The sequence below is a fragment of the Meles meles genome, chromosome 15 (genome assembly GCF_922984935.1).
Source record: "Meles meles chromosome 15, mMelMel3.1 paternal haplotype, whole genome shotgun sequence".
NCBI lineage: Eukaryota > Metazoa > Chordata > Mammalia > Carnivora > Mustelidae > Meles > Meles meles.
In genome coordinates, this window is record NC_060080.1 from 61508682 (window position 1) to 61529889 (window position 21208).

A 21208-nucleotide genomic window follows, 5' to 3' on the forward strand; every position below is an offset into this window, starting at 1 on the left:
AAAAAAAGTCTGCCAATTTTCTCTGGCTTATTTGTTCTATAACCTTCATACTGACTTCATTAAACTTCTTTCTTCATCTTAAAAAACAAAACAAAACAAAAAAACCCAAAACAGTCCTTTACTGAAAATGCTTTCACATTGAATTGAGACTACTTAAAAACATAGCCCAGGAGGTAAGTATTTTCCTTACTGGAATTCTACATAAGAATATTTTAAATCAGATTGTGTTCTGCCTTCTAGAATTCTTAGTCTGTGATTTTTTTCCTTATAGAATCTTCTAATGAATCTTACATAGATTGAATAAACATCCTAAAAAAAGTGTCAGCTCAGAATCCTTTTTCAACAAATGGGATCTGTTTGTACAAACCGGTGAAATTGAATCTCAAATGCACGTGAATAGTGTTTTTAATGCCTTAAATTGGTAATTGAAATATGCAAAAAATAGATCAGTTAGGGACCCAGATATGTGAAATTCATGCAAAGTTTCTTCATAAATTTAAGTTTTTCCAGTTAAAATCTCCTAACAGTAGAACCATGGCTATACCAAATCTGCTGTTTTCTTCCTAAAATCAGTTTGCTCACTAGTTTGTCATTTTTTAAAATCATTAGAAAAGAAATAATCTCCAAATGTAAGCATAGTCACACTGTCCTACTTTCTCTTTTGAAATAAAGTGCCTCATTACTATTCTTGAGGATCATTCCATGTGACTAGTTGGTTGAAAGCAATAGTTGCATTAGGTCTTTGAAGTAAAATTCTAATAAAAAACAACCTTAGATATAATGTAACATAGTGTTACACAGAATTCTCTCCTTAATACAGAATTTGTGTGTTTCTGTAATACTCTGTTCGTAATATAGCCAGCCCTTTCCTGGGTTTCTAGTAAGTTAGTAATGATTTGTTACAAATACTTCAAAAATTTGGAGTTTCTATCCTAGTGGCCATGTGGTTAAATGGCAACAGTCCTATTTAACTTGGATTTTAATTTAATTTTTACTTTTCTAAAGAGGCACAAACTGGCTAAGACTATTTACTTATTAATTTTTTAAAAAGATTTTTATTTTAGGGGCGCCTGGGTGGCTCAGTTGTTAAGTGGCTGCCTTTGTCTCAGGTCATGATCCCACTGTCCTAGGATCAAGCCCCACATTGGGCTCTCCGCTCAGGGGAAGCCTGCTTCTCCCTCTCCCTCTAGCACTCCTCCTGCTTGTTTTCCTTCTCTCACTGTGTCTCTCTCTGTCAAATAATTAAGTAAAATCTTTCAAAAATTATTTGTGAGAGGGAGCACAAGCAGAGGGAGTGGCAGGCAGAGGAAGAAGCAAGGAGCCCCATGTGGGGCTTGATCCCAGGATTCTGGGATCATGCCTGAGCTGAAGGCAGACACTTAACTGACTGAGCCACCCAGGCATCCCTGCATCCCTGGCTAAGACTCTTAGAAGATAATTCAGTACTCATGTGATAGTATTAGATAACTGTGACTTTAGAATTTAGTCAGCCATCTTAGTTTATATAAGAGGGAACTGGCTTTTTTTTTTTTTTTTTAAAGGTTTATTTTCTTCAGTAATCTCTATATCCAATGTGGGACTTGAACTAATGACCCCATGGTCAAGAGTTGTATGCTCTTCTGAATGAGCAAGCCAGGTGCGCCAAGAAGGAACTGGCTTGGGTTAAAAGTTCTGGTCAGGTTTGCATAGCATATTGCTGAAAGAGTTGTAGAATTCAGTTCATTCTGTATACTGCTTCTTAATCACTTAATCGCTGTAGCTCTTGTATCCATTGCTAGGAGAAGATAGGAACTCAGAGCCTTTCCTCCCCATCTCTTCCTGTCTGTATCCTTTCTTTTCTATCAAAGTTGATAGTATTTTAAAAGATGTAATTAGAAATAAGTATTAATTCAGGTTGAATCTTTTTTGGAGGGCAGGGAGCTATTGCTTTTTTTTTTTTTTGTATTCTTTTCTTAGTCCTGAATCAGTGTGTAATTCTATGATGTGTTGCCCTAGTATTTTAAGTTTTCATTCTAAGTAAAGTAAAATGAGTATAATAATTAAAGAAGAGAAACCACTGTGCTTATTAAGTGTGTGTGTAATATGGTTGGGTAGAGTAAATACGTACGTTACATTCCAAAATTTGTGAATCTAGTTTGGTTTTCTCTTTCCACTTTCCACTGACTGTTTCTATTTATCCTTTATTAAATTAAAAATATTTTAAATTTACCCTTTTAATGTATACAATTTAGTAAGTTAACAGTATATTCCCACAATTGTGCAACCTATCCCTACTGTCTAATTCTTATACAGATTACTTTTTTTTTTTAAAGATTTTATTTGACAGATCACAAGTAGGCAGAGAGGCAGGCAGAGAGAGAGGGGGAAGCAGGCTCCCCGCTGAGCAGAGAGCCCAATATGGCGTTCCATCCCAGGACCCTGAGATTATGACCTAGCCTAAGGCAGAGACCTAACCCACTGAGCTACCCAGGTGCCCCCGGATGACTACTTCTTCTTCTTCTTCTTTTTTTTTTTTTTTAAATGATTTTATTTATTTATTTGACAGAGATCACAAGTAGGCAGAGAGGCAGGGAGAGGGAGAAGCAGGCTCCCCGCTGAGCAGAGAGCCCCATGCGGGGCTCGATCCCAGGACCCTAGAATCATGACCTGAGCAGAAGGCAGAGGCTTTAACCCACTGAGCCACCCAGATGCCCCTGGGATGACTTCTTTTTAAGCAAAAATTGTATTCCTGATCCACTGGCTTTGAGTTTTTCATAGTTTGATCATGGGGCAGCATTTGTTAAATTAGATATAGAGTTACTTTCTGGATACTCAGTTATTTCTTTATTTTCTCTTTTAAAGTAATAGGCAGATTTCTTTTTACTTCTCAAAGTAGAATGGCATTATCTTAATTTAGTAATTGTAAGGTTTTCCTAAAAAGACAAAAATTGAGCAGATAGGTTTCTTAAGGCCTGTGTAGGGTTCATCTAAAATTAGAACTTTTGAAACAAAAATGATGTTGATTAAGCTTTTAGGAAGGTATCCTGGTGGTGGTCCTACTGTTGTTACCTTACCTATAGATCTGTGTTAACTCTTTATATACTACTTAAAATGAGATTGTAGTGACACCTTAGGATAATGTTTTCTTGTACCCAGAGTAGAAATAAAAAATGGTAAAACAGTCTTTCTTTGTAGCCAGAATAGTTGTAACCAAGTCCATGAGCAACATTTTGCACATCAGAGTAGAATTTTGTTAGGGTACTTTCTAGCTGTGTCCCTGATGGGCATTAGAAATTTTGACTGGATTCTAAAATTACAGCATGGTTTACCTGGTCTGTGAATCTGTATTCAATACCACTGGTGTTCTTACATTCTAAGAAGTACTTGTTGAAGACAAAAGGTTTGATGAGAATAATTTAAAGCTTTAATTGTGGTCCTGCCAGTGGAAGCTCAGGAATAGATTTAGGTTTAGTACATTTGATTTAACACATGTTTTGACCTGAAGTAGGACAGTTTTTTTGTTATTTGGAAATGTGAAAGTTTTATATGATGCTCTCAATCATTTGTTTTCAAACTTTATTTCAGCAATAGGACTTAAAGCATTTAACAGCAGTGAATGACAGGTTTCTTTGGCAAAACTTTTTTCAGGTGAAAGTATCTAGCTTTCTGATTATAAAAGTAACAGTTTCAGTGTGACTAAAAATTATAAAATATACAAATATAGACCTTGAACCTGTCTTCTTTCTCCATCTCAAAAAAAACATAGGAAATTAGTTCAGATTATTTCTGGACACATAAAAAGTAATGAAAATCAGATCGTGTTCATAAATCCTGATTTTTAAAAATGTAAAAATTCTTTTTCTATGCCTGTACATGTGGGCCCACCTTAGCTTTTTAAAGGAATAACTTACGATAAAAATCAGTTGCTTAAAGTATATAATTTAATTATTTTTAGTCAATGTACAGAGTTACATAAGCATTACCACATTCCACTTATAGAACTATTCAGTCATCTCAAAAAGATCCTCCGTGGCATTTCACCTTATTTTTGAAAGCTGCGTAAGATACTGGATGGTTATGCTGTAATTTAATTATGCATCCAATGAATGGGTATTTGTTTCTAACTTTGAGATATTATAATTTCAGGGAGCATCATTAAACATTTTCTAGCACTACCTTTATTAGTTGTTGGGATAAATAACCAGAAGATGGGTCAAAGGGTCAAACCAGAATTCCGGGGTCAAAGGGAATGTGCATTTTAAATGTTGATAGATACTGCCAAGTTGTCATCAAACAAGGTCATTATGAGTTTGTTCTTACCAGCAATGGATGAATATGCTTTCAAGTAGTTTAAATCATATGTATACAAAGCACATTGGGTACTTGGGAGTGTACATCTGGGGAATTCCAGAGCATGGTTTTAGAACCACTTAATTAAGTTATAATCTATTTTTGTAACAGTTATCCCAGTTATTTATAGAAACATTATTGTTTAAAAAGGCAAAATAATATATAGTACATGGCTTAGAAAGATTTCTTTAGAGAGGCTTAAAGTATATTTTTAGAACTGAACCTTACTAGTTTCAGTTAGGAATAATGTTATTCATGACGAGAAACATTTGCAAGACTCATTTCAGGTTTTATAAACTCAGTCTTTAGAATATTTTTTTTTTTTATTGACACAGAAAATTGTATTTTTTTTGAGATTATTATTTTGTAGGGTAACCTAATTGTGTTTATTTTTATTTTTGTTTTTTTTTGTAAATCAGGATATATCAACCCAAGAAAGCAACATACTAGGGGCATTCTGTGATATGAATGTAAGTATTTATGTTTTTCTTATTCTCAGGTTTATGGAAAATTTGCTTTTTTGTTCATATAGGTCTTTGAGTTTATTTTTATGTCTTATTGGTATCTTTTCCACGTTGTTAATGAAAATTATTCCTGATGAGTTTTAAACAATATTTTTTTTCCTCAGGATGTAGAAGTACCATTGCATTTGCTTCGTTATGTATGTTTGTTTTGTGGGAAAAATGGCCTTTCTCTCATGAAGGATTGCTTTGAATATGGAACTCCTGAAACATTGCCATTTCTTATAGCACATGCATTTATTACAGTTGTATCTAATGTAAGTATTGTTTGGAGTTGGTTTTAATCTTGGGAATAATGTCTAGGATTTTAATAACATGAATTTTATGTCCAAAAAAGATAGGTTTTGAGTCATTTGGTGCATGTACAATAATTTTTTCTGTATTATTTTTTGAAAAAATTGAGTATAGAAGTCTTTTTAAAAAGGTCTTGTAATAAATATGGAATTTGTATACTTTTTTTTGAATTTGTATAAGTTAATGAATTTAAGTTAAATGAGTAAATTTAGCCATTTACTACTTCTCTTTAAAATATATGATAGGTAGCTGTTCACAGAAGTCTTTGATTTTAATTTCCCTTGTCTGGGAAATTTTTGGCTTTTTAGATTTTTAGTTACCTAAAAATGGGTTTTTAGTTACCTAAAAAAAAAAGCTTAGGGTACTACTATAGTGTGCCTGACTTTCCTCTGTAAGAGCTCATAACATTTTTCTGCATTTGTAAAGAAGATTAATGATTTTATATGTTGTGAATGTCAATTACTGTGAAGTATAATAGATACGGAAGCAGAAATACTTTTTCTTTTTTTTCCCTTGGGCTTCTCAGAGACAGATTTTTACGAAACGATGGTTTATGGCAACCTGTACTTTCCAACAGCATTTGTTCCCATTGTGTCTGTGTCGTTTTGGTAATTCTTGAACATTTCCAACTTTTTCATTATTCTTATATCTGTTATGGTGATCAGTGATTACAACTCATTGAAAGTTCATGCAACGGTTAGCATTTTTTAACAATAAAGTATTTTAATTCAGATTTGTACATTATTTTTAGACCTGCTACTTCACACTTAATAGACTACAGTATGTTATAAACACAACTTTCATGTGCACTAGGAAACCAAAAAATTAATTTGATTTGCTTTATTGTGATACTAGCTTTATTGTGGTGGTCAGAACTGAACCTGCAGTATCTCTGAGGTATGACTGTAATGAAATTGAGCACTGTTTCATAGGCATATTCACCATTTGGTTATTTTATGAGAAGTACCTGTTCAGGTCTTTTACCTGTTACAAAAAATCCCATTGTCTGCTTTTTCCTTACGGATGGGTACAGATTTCTTACATGTTTTATATACAGATCTTTTGTCTGACACACACATATTGCTAGTATCTGCTTTCACACTGTGGTTTGCTTTTCATTCTTTTTCTGTTAAGAGCTATTATTACTCCTTAATCTTAATGATTTGTCATTTATCAGAGAAGTTTTTTGTTAAGGTTATGTTTTCATTTGTGGATGAAGTCTTTCTTATCCTAAGATCATAAACTTATTTTCCTGTGTTCTGGAAGTTCTATTGTGTCACATTTTGATTACAGCTCAGTCGGAACTGATTTTTGTGTATGGTGTAAGTGATGGATCAAGATTAATTTTCTTTTTTTTTAAGATTTATTAATTTATTTTAGAGAGCGCATGAGCAGGAGGGGCAGAAGGAGGGGGACAAAGTATCTTAAACAGACTCTCTGCTGAGCATGGAGCCTGATGTGGGGCTCAGTCTCAAGACCCTGAGGTCACGACCTGAGTCAAAACCAAGAATGCCACCTAGGAGCCCCTAATTTTCTTTTTCTTAGAAACAAGCATTGGTCCTAACACTTTAGCAAAGACAGTCCTTCCTTCATTTCCCAGTACCATTTTTGTTATAAATTAGATGTCTTTGTGTGTCCATGGGTCTGGGATCTCTAGTATATTACATTGTCTCTTTGCCTAATGATTAGCTATCTGTACATCGTAATCTTTGGAGCTTTATAGCAAGACTTGCTGTCTGGTAAAGCAAGTTCTACCTTCCTGTCATTCTTATACTTTTTTTAAAGATACAACTGACATATAATGTTATATTGAGGTATAGAGTGTAGCAAATCAGTATTAGTATATATTGTGAAATGTTTGTCACAATAAAGCTAACATTCATCTGCATTCATAGTTAACAGAATTCTTTTTTTTTTGTCATGAGAACTTCTAAGGATTATTCTTAGCAACTTTCAAATATGCAATACAGTATTGCTAATTATAGGCAAGATGCTGTCTGTACATTACCTCACCTACCCTGTCATTTTTATTTATTTATTTTTTTTAAAGATTTATTTATTTGACAGACAGAGATCACAAGTAGGCAGAGAGAGGGGGGGATGCAGGCTTCCTGCTGAACAGAGAGCTCCATGCGGGGCTCGATCGCAGGACCCTGAGATCATGACCTGAGCTGAAGGCAGAGGCTTTAACCCACTGAGCCACCCAGGCGCTCCATCACCCTGTCATTTTTAAAGAGTGTTTTTTCTCCTCATGGATCTTTCTATTTAAAATCAATGCCTGATTTCTACATATAAACCTTTTGGGTTACCGTGATTCTGTAGATCAGTTTGGGGAGAATGGTCATCTCTGCAGTATTGAGTCTCCTTATCTGTAACTATGGTAAATGTGTTTTTATTTACATGTCCTTAAATTTCTCTATTTTTCTGTTTCTGTATAGGAGTTTATATGTCTTTTGTTTCTTAACAATTTTTATTTTTATCTATTTTTTTCTTTGAAGTAGTAGGCTCCATTCCCAGTGTGGGGCTCAGACTCATGACCTTGAGATCATAAGTCTCATGCTCTACAGACTGAGCCAGCTAGGCACCCCCAATTTATAATTTTTTTAATCATTTTGTTTTATTTCATGATGACAAATTCCCGTCCTCTATATCCCTCATCTCCTCACTCTCATCCCTTCTGATAAACATAAGTTTTCTATAGTTGAGTGTCTTGTTCTGTCTCTTTTCCCCCCACTTTTGCTCATTTGTTTTGTTTCTTAAATTCCACAAATGAGTGAGATCATACGGTATTTGTCTTTCTCTGATTTATTTAGTTCAGCATTATACTCTGTACCTCTATCGGTGTCATTGAAAATGGCAAAATTTCATTCTTTTTTATGGCTAAGTAATATTTCATTCTGTATGTGCCACATCTTTATCCATTCATTTGTCAATGGGCACTTTGGCTGCTTCCATAGTTTGGCTATTGTAAGTAACACTGCAATAAACACAGGGGTGCAGGGTTGCCCGGGGAGGGGAGGGTAAGGGGAGGGTGGCGGGGTTATGGACACTGGGGGAGGTATGTGCTATGGTGAGTGCTGTGAAGTGTGTAAACCTGGTGATTCACAGACTTATACCCCTGGGGCTAACAATACATTATATGTTAATAAAAAAATTTAAAAAAAATAGGGGTGCATATATTCTTCTGAATTAGTGTTTTCATTTTTTGGGTAAATAGCCAGTTGTGTGATTACTAGGGTAGTTTCTAGTGTGATCCTAGGGTAGTTCTATTTTAATCTGTTGAGGAACCTCCATACTTTCTTCCATAGTAGCTGCACCAGTTTGCATTCCTACCAGCAGTGGCATCCTCACCAGCAATTGTTGTTTCTTATGTTTTTGATTTTGGCCATTTTGACAGGTGTGAGTGATATCCCATTATAGTTTTGATTTGTTTTCCTGATGATGAGTGATGTTGAGCTTCTTTTCATGTGTCTATTGGCCATCAGTATGTCTTCTTTGGAGAAATGTCTGTTCATATCTTCTGCCCATTTTTAATTGGATTTTTTTGTGTGTATGTGTGTTGAATTGTATAAGTTCTTTATATATTTTGGATATTAACCCTTTATCAGATACTTCACTTGCAAGCGTCTTCTTCCATTGGGTAGGTTGCCTTTTTTAGTTTTGTTGGTTGTTTCTTTGCTGTGCAGAGACTTTATTTTTATGTAGTCCCAATAGTTCATTTTTGCTTTGGTTTCCTTTGCCTTAGGAAATATATGTAGAAAAATGTTGCTATGGCTGATGTCAGAGAAATTACTGCTTGTGCACTTTTCTAGGATTTTTATGGTTTTCAGGTCTTACAATTAGGGTTTTAATCTGCTTTGAGTTTATTTTTGTATGTGGTGTAAGAAAGTGGTCCAGTTCATTCTTTTGCATGTAGCTGTCCAGTTTTCCCAACACCATTTGTTGAAGAGTCTGTCTCCCCCATTGTATCTTCTTTTCTTCTTTGTGGAAGATAATTGACAGTATAATTCTGGGCTTTCTGTTCTATTCCATTGACTTACTTATCTGTTTTTATGTCTATGCCATACTGGTTTTTTTTAAGATTTTATTTATTTATTTTAGAGTACACGAGCAAGGGAGGGGCAAAGGGAGAGGGAGGTAGAGAATTCCAGGCAGACTGCGCTGAGTGCAGAGCCTGATATAGGCCCAGTCTCATTCCTGAGATCATGACCCACGTGGAAACCAAGCAGATGCTCAATGAACTGAGCCACCAGGTGCCCCCCAGTATCATACTATTTTGATTACTACTGGTTTGTAATACAGCTTGAAGTTGTATTATCTGCAATTGTTTTACTTCCAGATATGTTTTTGTTTTTCAAGATTGCTTTGGTTGTATGAGGTCTTCTGTGGTTCCATACAAATTTTAGGATTGTTTGTTCTAGTTCTGTGAAAAATGCTGTTGGTGTTTGCGTAGGGATTGTGTTAAATCTGTAGATTGCTCTGGGTAGTATGGACATTTTAACAGTACTTGTTCTTCAAACCCATGAGCGTGGCATGTCTTTCTGTTTCTTTGCATTGTTTTGAATTTCTTTCATGAGTGTTTTATAGTTTTCAGAGTATAGGTCTTAAGTGTGTTCCTAGGTATTTATTTTTGGTGCAATTGTACATGGAGTTAAGTGTGTTCCTAGGTATTTATTTTTGGTGCAATTGTACATGAGGTTGTTTTCTTGATTTAAGTTTCCGCTGATTCATTATTAGTGTATAGAAATGCAGTGGATTTCTGTACGTTGATTTTATGTCTTTTGAATTTACTGGTTTCATTTATCAATTCTAGTCTTTTGGTGGAGCCTTAAGGGTACTGTATAGATGGCATCATGTCATTTGCAAATAATGAAAATTTCATTTCCTTCTTAAAATGTCTATACCTTATTTTTTTTCCTTTTTCTTGTCTGACTGCTGTGGCTAGGACTTTTTACAAAATGAGTAAAAGTGGTAAGAGTTAACTTTCTTGTCTTGTTCTTGACCTTAGGGGAAAAGCTCTTAACGTTTTTACCACTCAGTCTGATGTTGGCTGTGGGTTTTTCATATAAGGCCTTTATTATGTTGAGATATGTTCTATTTAGACCTTCTTTGGTAAGGGTTTTTACCATGAATGGATGTTATACTTTGTCATATGCTTTTTCTGCACTTACTGAGATGATAATACAGTTTTTTTCCTTTCTCTTATGGATGTGATGAGTCATGCTGATTGACGAATATTGAGCCATCTTGCATCCTGGGAATTAATGCCACTTGATTGGTGTTGTATGATTTTTTTTTTTTAATATTTTGTTGGATTTGGTTTGCTAATAATATTGTTGGGGGATATTTGCATCCATATTTATAAGAACTGTTGGCCTCTAGTTCTTAAGTGTCTTTATCAGTTTTTTTTTTTTTTTTAAGATGTTATTTATTTATGTGACAGAGATGACAAGTAGGCAGAGAGGCCGGCAGAGAGAGAGGAAGGGAAGCAGGATCCCTGCCAAGCAGCGAGCCCAATGCGGGGCTCGATCGCAGGACTCTGGGATCATGACCTGAGCTGAAGGCAGAGGCTTTAACCCACTGAGCCACCCAGGCGCCCCTTTTATCAGATTTTTATCTCAAGGTGATACTGGTCTCCTAGAATGAATTTGGAAGTTTTCCTTCCTCTTCTGTTTTGTGGAATAGTTTAAGAAGAATAGGTATTAATTCTTTAAATGGTTGGTAGAAATATCTAAGAAGCCATCTCATCATGGAATTGTGTTTTTTTACAGATTCAGTTTCATTGTTGGTGATTAGTCTATTCAAATTTTCTATTTATTTCTGCTTTAGTTTTGGTAGGTTATATGTTTCTAGGAATTTACACATTTGTTCTCAGTTGTTCAGTTTGTTGGCATATAGGTTTTCTTTTCTTTTTTTCTTTTTTTAAAGATTTTATTTATTTATTTGACAGAGAGAGATTACAAGTAGACAGAGAGGCGGGCAGAGACAGAAGGGGAAGTGGGCTCCCTGCTGAGCAGAGAGGCCGATGCGGGGCTTGATCCCAGGACCCTGAGATCATGACCTGAGCGGAGGGCAGAGGGTTAACCCACTGAGCCACCCAGGCGTCCCGGCATATAGGTTTTCATCATATTCTGTTAAAATTGTATTTCTGTGGTGTTGGTTGTTATTTCTTCTCTTTTGTTAGTAATTTTGTTTCTTTAGGTCCTCTCTCTTTTTTTTAGGAGTCCATTGTAGAGGTTTATCACTTTCGTTTACCTTCTAAAAGAACCAGTTTCTGGTTTCCTCTGTTCTGTTGTTTCTTTTTAGCTTGCATATAATTTATTTCTGCTCTGATCTTTTTTATTTCTTTTCCTGGGTTTGGGTTTTGTTTTTTCTTTATCTAGCTCCTTTAGGTGTAAAGTTATGTTGTTTGAGATTGTTCAGACTTCTTGAGGTAGGTGTATATTGCTCTACACTTTCCTCTTTAAGATTTTTAATAAAAATTTTTATTTTAAAAAATTATTATTTTTTTAAAGTCTTAATTTATTCAGAGAGAGTGAGAAAGGGAGTATGAGCTGGGGGAGGGGCAGAGGGAGAGAGAGAAGCAGATTCCCTGCTGGGCAGGGAGCCCAATGTGGGGCTTGATCCCAGGACCCTGGGATCATGACCTGAACTGAAGGCAGATGCTTAACTGACTGAGCCACCCAGGTGCCCTGTAAGCTTTTATTTTTAAGTAATGACTATATTCAAAATGGGGTTTGAACCCACACCCTGAAATTAATAGTTGTATGCTCCACTGACTGAACCAGCCAGGTGCCCCATACACTCTTCTCTTAGAACCACTTTTGCTGTATCCTAAAGATTTTGGACTGTTGTGTTTTCATTTTCATTTGTTTCTGTGTAATTTTTTATTTTTTCCTCTGATTTTTTTTCATTGATAGTTTTAAAGATTTCATTTATTTATTGACTCAGAGAGAGAGTGAGTGAGCACACACAAGCAGGGGAAGTGGGAGAGGGAGAACAGGCTTCCTTTGGAGCAGGGAGCCCAACACAACGCTTGATCCCAGGATCCCGGAATCATGACATGAGCCAAAGGCAGATGCTTAACCCACTGAGCCACCCAAGCACTCCCATTCATTATTTAGTAGCATGTTATTTAACCTACATGTATTTGTGTCCTTTCCAGAGTTTTTCCTGTCGTTGATTTCTAGTTTCATAGCAATGTGGTTAGAAAAGATGCATAGTATGACTTCGATTGTTTTTAATTTTTTGCGATTTGGTTTTTGGCCGAGAATGTTCATGTGCACCTTGAAAGGAATGTGCATTCTGTTTTAGGATAGAATGTTCTGAAAATGTCTGTTAAATCCATGTCCAGTGTGTCATTCAAAGCCACTGTATGATTGTTGATTTTCTGTTTGGATATAAGTGGAGTGTTAAAGTCCCCTACTACTATTAAATTACTACTGATGGGTGTTCTTTCATGGTTTGTTGGCTTTAGTGATATAGCCGGATTCCTTTCACTTTATTGTTTGCATATTACTGGTTTTCGATTTGTGGTTGCCCTTAGGTTTGTATATAACACTTTCTGCATATAGCAGTCTGTATCAAGTTGGTGGTCACTTAAGTTTTTTTTTTTTTAAAGATTTATTTATTTTAGTGAGATAGAGCACTGAGCATGAGTGGGGAAGGGGCATAGGGAGAGAATCCTCAGGTAGACTCCCCACTGAGTGATGGGCTTGATCCCACAACCCATGAGATCACAACCTGAGTTGACACCAAGAGTCAGACAGCCAACCGAATGAGCCACCCAGGTGCCCCTTAAGTTTATTTTAATGGTTGTATTTTTTTATATTTTAGTTTCCATTATAGTTAACATATAATGTTACTAGTTTCTGCTTAAGTTGAAATCTCTTCTTTACCCTTCTCTCAACGTTTTAGGTATATAGTGTCATATTTTTGAGGTATATAACATTGTCCTTGGACAAGTCCGTATGTTTTGCTATGCTTACCATAAGTGTAGCTACCGTCTATCACCATGCAACAACCCCAGTATAATATGATGGACTAATTTCCCCATGCTGTATCTTTTATACTTGTGACTTACTCATTCCATAAATGAAAGCCTGTATTTACGACTCCTCTTACCCTATTTTGTCCATCACCCCACTTCCCTCCCCTTTGGCAACCACCAGTACTTTGTATTTATGGGTGTTTCTGCTTTTCATTAGCTTTGATATTTATTGTTTTATTATTAGTATTATTAGTTTTGATATTCATTGTTTTGATATTTATTTTTTTTAAAGATTTTATTTTTTTATTTGACAGAGAGAGATCACAAGTAGGCAGAAAGAGGCAGGCAGAGAGAGAGAGAGGAGGAAGCAGGCTCCCTACTGAGCAGAGAGCCCAATGCGGGGCTCGATCTCAGGACCCTGAGATCGTGACTTGAGCCGAAGGCAGAGGCTTAACCCACTGAGCCACCCAGGCACCCCTGTTTTGATATGTAGATTCCATGTGTAAGTGAAATCATGAGGTACTTTTCTTCCTCTGTCTTATGTCACTTAGGATAATACTCTGTAGGTCCATTCATGTTACTGCTTTTGGGAAGATACCTTTCTTTCTTATGCCTGAGTAATATTTTATTGTGTATGCATGCATATATGTGTAGAATTAATTTTTTGAGGAACCTCCATACTGCATCCACAGTGGCTGCACAGATTAAAGTCCCACCATCATTTTTCCCACCCTCACCAACACTTAATTGATCTTTTTGATTCTCACCATTCTGGTAAGTATAAGGTGATAACTCTTGTGGTTTTGATTTGCATTTCCCTGATGATTAATGATGTTGAGCATCATTAGTAATGTCTGTTTGGGCCCTCTGCCCATTTTAAATCAGATTGTTTATTGTGTTGTATAAGTTCTTTATACATTTTGGATATTAACAAATATCAGCTATGCCATTTGCAAATATCTATTTAGTAGGTTGCCTTTTAGTTTTGTTGGTTTCCTTTGCTATGTAAAAGCTTCTTATTTTAGTGTAATCAGAATAGTTTATTTTTGCCTTTTTTTTTTTTTTTTTTTGCCTAAGGAAACATATCTAGAAATATATTGCTGAGGTTGATGTTCAAGGGATTACTCCCCATGTTTTTTTGAGAAGTTTTAAATCTCACATTTTAGTTCTTTAATCCATTATGAATTTGTTTTTGTGTATGGTGTGAGAAAGTGGCCCATTGTTATTCTTCTGCATGTGGCTGTCCAGTTGTCACAACACTGTTTATTGATGAGACTTGTTTTTTCCTCATTGTGTGTTCTTGCTGCTTTTATTGTGGATTAATTGACCATATATTCATGGGTTCAATTCTGGATTCTCTGTTGTCTTCCATTGATCTATGTGTTCGTTTTTGTGCCAGTATTACACTGTTTTGATAACTAGAGCTTTGTAATAGAACTTTAAGTTTGGAATTGTGATGCCTCCCACTTCCCTTTTCTTTTTTAAGATTTTTCTGGCTATTTGGGTGTTTTGTGGTTCCGTACAAATTTTAGAATTATTTCTTCTGGTTCTGTGAAAAATGCTGTTGGTATTTGGATAGGGATTGAATTGGATTTGTAGATTGCTTATGACCATTTCGTTGGTAATAATTCCGTCTTCCAATCCATGAATGTGGAATCTTTTTTATTTGTGTCTTTTTCAGTTTCTTTCATCAGTGTTTGATCGTTTTCAGAGTATAGGTCTTTCACCTCCTTGGTTACGTTTATTCCTAGGTATTTTTGGTGCAATTATAAATGGCTTTTTAATAAAATTTACTTTTCTGCTGCTTTGTTAAGTGATACTGGTTTTAATTCTTCATTTTTAAAGATTTTATTTATTTATCCATTTGAGAGAGAGAGATCGATCACAAGTAGGCAGAGAGGCAGGCATAGGGGGAGGGGGAAGCAGGCTCTCTGCTGAGCTCGATCCCAGGACTCTGAGATCATGACCTGAGCCGAAGGTAGAGGCTTAACCCACTGAGCCACCCAGGTGCCCAGTGCTTCATTTTTAGTGTAACGACTTAGTTTTTTTTGTACTGTCTAGGACCTTCTGATCAATATGAATTAAAGGCGTTCTTGTTTTATTCCAAATCTTAGAAGGAGAAGTTTTAACATTAAACCATTAGTATAGTGTTTGCTATAAAACTTACATAGGTATTTTTGATCAGAGTGGAGCCATATATTTTTTATTTCCAAATTTTTTTCTGTGTCCTTGCCTTTGGTAAGACTTATAATACTAAGTTATTTGATAATTTGCTTAGGATCTTTGTTCTTACCTGATATTTAAGCCATTATTTATGAGACTAAAACTATAAAGTAAGCATATTTTGAAAAAATTAAAATTTTTAGGTTGGCGTACTTACATTAAGAGTTTAATTCAGTAAATTGTTGATACTGTAATCTATAAAATATATTTCCTTTAGTTGAATATTGAAATGACTAGAAATCATAGGTAATTTAGTATTTTTTAGAAGGAAGAAAGATTTTTTATTAAAAACTAAGGTGATTTATTAGAAAGCTAATTTAGCACTATGGTATTTGTGTTGCTTTCATATGAAGAGGTATAGAGTATCCTGTAGTAAGATGATATTACCAGGATAGGTAATTAATACTCCCTTTTGAGCAAGAAGGTAACATTCGTTAGATTGATACTATGTATATTTCAAAATGTATATAGGTTACTCACCTGATTTGTGTGTAATCCTGTTTTTTAGTTTATTCTTTTTTAAAATATGTAAAAATATATAGTTTTAAAACCAACAAAATATTTAGTGTTCTTATTCATAGTTACAGTGATTGTATTATGTGTATTTCACATAATCATTATACATTAATGTCATATTTGTTTCTTTATAGATTAGAATATGGCTACATATCCCTGCTGTCATGCAGCACATTATCCCTTTTAGGACCTATGTTATTAGGTAAGTTTATAAAATCTTTTCCTCTTGGTTAACAATGTAATACACTTAAATAGTTCTTAACATAGTGTAGAATTATGTTGTTAGAAAGTCCCTTGTACTGTACTCATATCCTCTAGAGAAAATTTTAATTGACAGTTTGGTGTATAATATTTTTTTATGCTCACGGAGGCTCATATTTAATGTTTATTTTTTTTAAAGATTTTATTTATTTATTTGACAGAGATCACAAGTAGGCAGAGAGGCAGGCAGAGAGAAGGAAGCAGGCTCTCCACGGAGCAGAGAGGTGGGGCTCGATCCCAGGACTCTGGGATCATGACCTGAGCCGAAGGCAGAGGCTTTAACCTACTGAGCCACCCAGGCGCCCCTTAATGTTTACTTTTAAGCAATTTATGTTGGACCTTTTTTTCTTAAAGATTTCTTTCTTTCTTTTTTTTTTTTAAAGTAATACTTACACCCAGCATGGGGTTCAAACTCAAAAACCTCTACCTAGATCAAGAGTTGTATATTCCAGCAACTGAACCAGCCAGATTCTTCTGGACCTTTTTTTTTTTCTTTTACATGAATGTATAAAGAGGTTAACAGTGTTTACATGGTAGTCCACCTTATGCAGTCAACAAAGATATATGAGGATATTATGTTCTAGGCATTGGGGATATAGCAGAGAAGAAAAGATTTCTCTTTTTGTGCAGACTCTGTACAGGAATATAGAATGTAAGCTTTTAAGTTGGAAAGAGTATGACATTAAAGAAAGTAGAAGCAGACTGTTGTGGAATATAATGTGTAGGGAGGAATAATTATTAGATGAGGTTGGATAAGCAAGGGCAGGTTATTTTGGACCTTAAAGCCATTATAAAGAGTGGATTTAATTTTAGCAAGGGAATCTATTCAGTGGTTTTCAGCAGGTGAGTCATGAAGATTTTTAGCAGATGACTTCGGCTTTTAAATGTATCATAAATTGTAGGATTGTTGAAGTAGAAGCTGGGAGACCAGTTGAAAGGTTAGCGTAGTACTGGAAAGGAATGATGGTATGATGGTTACTGGTGCAAGGATTGCTTATGGTGATTTTGAAAATTGAATTGATGTACGTGAAGATAAAGTGAATAGGATTGGTGATTCTGGGATTTAAAGGGGTGGACATCACTTAAGCCCCCCACCTCAATTTCTCTTTTGTGCTGTATCATTAACGGAAATGTGAAAGACTGGGAGAACTTTGAGACTTAATTTCGAGATGCCTGTGGAACATTTAAGTGGCACTGGTGAATTGGGAGTATAAGCATATAATTAAGAACAGTACCATTAATTGAGTTATCAGAATAAGGGCAGCAGTTATTAAACACTTCATGGAAGTGAATGAGAGGTTATCTGGGTAGAGAAACTAGAAAGTGAATAGAAGTGTGTTGAGGATGGAACCTTTGTATCAGTTTGCTTTTGCTGAGTAAGAAAACCACCCCCAAATCTTAGTGACTTAAAATAACAGCCATTTATTATTTCTCACAGTTCTTGGGCTGACTAGTTCTTTTGTTTTGGGCTGACGTGGCTGGAACTGCATGCTCTAAAGATAGCACCTCACTCATGTATCCTCTGGTTGACAGGTTGAGTATTACTGGAAGTGGAGGCGAGTTCCTGTTCATCTTACAGTTGTGTAGTTGTTAGTTGGGGCAGCAGTCATGTCTCCCTCATCCAGCAGCCTAACCTGGGTTCCTTTTCTTGGTGATGGAAGAGTTCCCATCAAGAAAGGGCAAGCTCCAAGGCATTTTAAACTTCTGTTTCTGTCACATCTTTTATTGTTCCATTGGTTAAATCAGCTTTCGTGGTAAAGCTCAGAATCAGGGAGTAGAGAAATAGATGACACCTCTTGATTGGAAGAGTGGCGAAGTTGTATTGCAAAGACCTGTGTAAAGTGATAGGAGTAGTTTGGGGCCATTTTGCAATCCATTACAAACCTCAAGGATGTTGAAAGGTTGGATAGAGGAGGAGGAACTAACCAAAAAGAACAGGCAGAACTTGAGGAAAACCAGTGGTTTGTGATATCTGGAAGCCAAATAAAAAAATTTTTTTTTTTAAAGATTTTTTTTAATTTATTTATTTCACAGATCGTAAGTAGGCAGAGAGGCAGGCAGAGAGAGAGAGGAGGAAGCAGGCTCCCTGCTGAGCAAAGAGCCTGATGTGGGGCTCGATCCCAGGACCCCGGGACCATGACCCGAGCCGAAGGCAGCGGCTTAACCCACTGAGCCACCCAGGCGCCCCGCCAAATAAAATTTTTTTTAAAAAATATGCACATTTAAAGAGGTTTGCCTGTGTGGGGGGTAGATGTACTGTTACATATGAAAGCAGCAGGAGCTGTGTACATGACAGGTATGAGAATAAAAAGCTTCAGTGGAGGTGCAAGTTAAATGACTTGGCTCTTGGCAGTTTCTGCTTCAAGTTGGACTCAGCAAAGGACATAGTGGCCTCAGGTCACAATATTTGAAGCATCACTTAGGAATAATTTAAATTGGGAATGTTAATCCTAGGATGTCAGGTTCTACTTCACTAAACATTTTGGAGGTATGGAGCAAATGAATATTATTGAATTATTGAAGAGTTTTTAGGAGTATTTTGCAAGTTTTTAATGTATGTTTTATTTCTGAATTGTTTAAGGTATTTATGTAAGCTCTCTGATCAGGAGTTAAGACAGAGTGCGGCTCGAAACATGGCTGACTTAATGTGGAGCACAGTGAAAGAACCATTGGATACAACATTATGCTTTGATAAAGAAAGCCTAGATCTTGCATTTAAGTACTTCATGTCACCGACTTTGACTATGAGATTGGCTGGACTAAGTCAGATAACGGTAGGCTATATTTATTTATTTTGAGTCATTTTTAATTTGCCTTTCGCACTGTCATCATCATCATCATCATAATACCTGCTGTTTATGGAGCATTTATGTGAGGCATTGTGCCAAGTATTTTACATGTTTTACTTTGTATGGTCCTGATAATTTCAGTATTTTCCTTATTTTATTTTTTTAAAAAAAGATTATTTTGAGAGAGAGAGACAGAGCACAAGTTGGGGGAGAACATAGGGAGAAGCAGGCTCCCCACTGAGCAGGAAGCCTGATGCTGGGCTAGATCCCAGCACCCTGGAACCATGACCTGAGCTGAAGGCAGACACTTAACTGACCGAGCCACCCAAAAGCCCTGCAAACAATGTTTTAAATAGAAACATGTATAGTAATACATATCTCATCTTGGGGATGAGATAGGGAGGAAGACGTGGTATCCATAAGTCTATATTCTTGCATAATAGCAGTTTGCTAGAGCTAAGAAGTTAGCTGAATCCTTTAGAATGGATGTGCTTTTTCTGGTATACCAAGGTCTCCATGAACTTTACTCCTTTGTAGTATAGTTATTCTTGGAGTAACTAGATTTTACCCAGGTCTTGGACTTTGTAAATGTAGAAAATACTTGTTGACATTTTTCTGAAGTAAATCATAAATTAATTTATTGAAGAAGCCTTTCCTTAAATTTTATTTCTGTAGTGTGACATACCACTTGCTTGCATTAGGTTTTTGTGTTTTTCCCTTATTTAGCTTTGTTTTCTTGTTTTATCATATGTACTTAGTGGAATAAAGCATGAGGTATTACTGGTACGATGAGATTATTTTATTTTAATATGACAAAAGAAATAACCAGACTAATTGGTGAGTGTGTATGTGAATCTTTCTGTCTTATGTTTTATAATTTTGATCTGGTTATTGATTTTATGTATATCAAACCATGTTTCTTAACAGTTGGTAACATACCAGAAAAAATTTGTAAAAATACCTTTAATTTTTTTCTCTAATTATAGAATCAACTTCACACCTTCAATGATGTATGCAATAATGAATCCTTGGTATCAGACACAGAAACGTAAGTAGGAATATTAATTTATACATAAGTATATCATTATATTGTGCAGCTGCTTATATGGTAAATAATAATTGTGACTGTTAGGTTTGAAGTATTTACTAGAAATTCTTTGCCTTGTGGCTTCATTTGTATAGTTTTGAATAAGCTGTCAGAACAGTACGTTGAAACTTTTTGCTTTTTAAAAGGTGTACCAATACATAGTATTAGTATATATGTTTATAGTTGTTATGTTCATGATAATTTCATCCATTTATCAGTAAAAAATGTCCCACTTTGTCTCTTTGAAACATTTTTTAGCTTAAAGTTTATTTTGTCTGATGTTAGTATAGCCACTGCAACTTTATTGTTTTCATGGTATAACTTTTTCCATTCTTATTTTCCCCCCCATTCTCTTACTTTCAACCTGTTTGTGTTTTGGATCTAAAGCCTGCCACTTATTTATTTATTTGTTTGTTTGCCTGTTTATTTATTTTTAAAGCTTGTCATTTAGAGGCAGGATTTAAAAACCAAATCCTATAATCTCTCTCTCTCTCTCTTTTTTCTTTTTCTTTTTTTTAAAGAACCCTGAGATCAAGAGTTGTGTGCTTTCCTCTCTGAACCAGCTAGGCACCTTCATCTCTGCCTTTTGATTGGAGTATTTAATCCATTTATTCTTAATGTCATTCTGTATTTGGATTTACATCTGCCATTTTGCTGTTAGTTTTCTGTATGCCACCTTTCTTGTTTTTCTGTTTCTCCTTTACTGCTCTTATCCTAGTATACCATTTTAATTCCATTGATTTTTTAATACTTGAAAAATTATTTTCTTGGTGACGACATTATAGGTTATAGTATGCATCTTAGTTGCTTAGTCTTTAGATCAATAATGGAATTTTAGTAAAATATTGAAATATTGTTCTAGTATAGTTCTATTCCTTTGTTTCTGATGAGAGGCCAGCTGTTAAACGTACTGTGGTTCCCTTGTACACACATTTCATTTTCTCTTTCTGATCTCAAGATTTTGCTCTTCATCTTTGCCTTTTAACAATTTAATGATGAGCTATGCATCTCCTTGTGTTTATCTACCTTAGTTGGAGTTTGTTGTGATTTCTGGATATGTAGATGACCTTTTTTTTTTTTAATCAAAATGGGACATTTTGGCCATAATTCCCATAGGGTGGTTTTTTTGTTTGTTCTGCCTACTCCTGGGAGTCCACTTACATGTATGTATCCAGAGCCCTGAATAGTTGTGATTGAT

General features: G+C 35.4%; 1 protein-coding gene across 5 annotated transcripts in view; it reads left to right on the forward strand.

Annotated features, from left to right (window-relative positions):
• The window catches only part of USP34 (ubiquitin specific peptidase 34), a 233901-nt gene that overhangs the window by 55838 nt on the left and 156855 nt on the right, over nucleotides 1–21208 (forward strand). For all 5 annotated transcript variants that reach the window (XR_006815060.1, XM_045979050.1, XM_045979054.1 and 2 more), the window contains exons 4-8: nucleotides 4749–4799; nucleotides 4958–5107; nucleotides 16008–16075; nucleotides 18716–18908; nucleotides 19910–19971. Coding sequence is in view for 4 of the 5 variants with exons in the window: in XM_045979050.1 (XP_045835006.1) it covers nucleotides 4749–4799; nucleotides 4958–5107; nucleotides 16008–16075; nucleotides 18716–18908; nucleotides 19910–19971 (524 nt within the window). In the remaining variant the exon portion in view is untranslated. The remainder of the gene's footprint in view (nucleotides 1–4748; nucleotides 4800–4957; nucleotides 5108–16007; nucleotides 16076–18715; nucleotides 18909–19909; nucleotides 19972–21208) is intronic.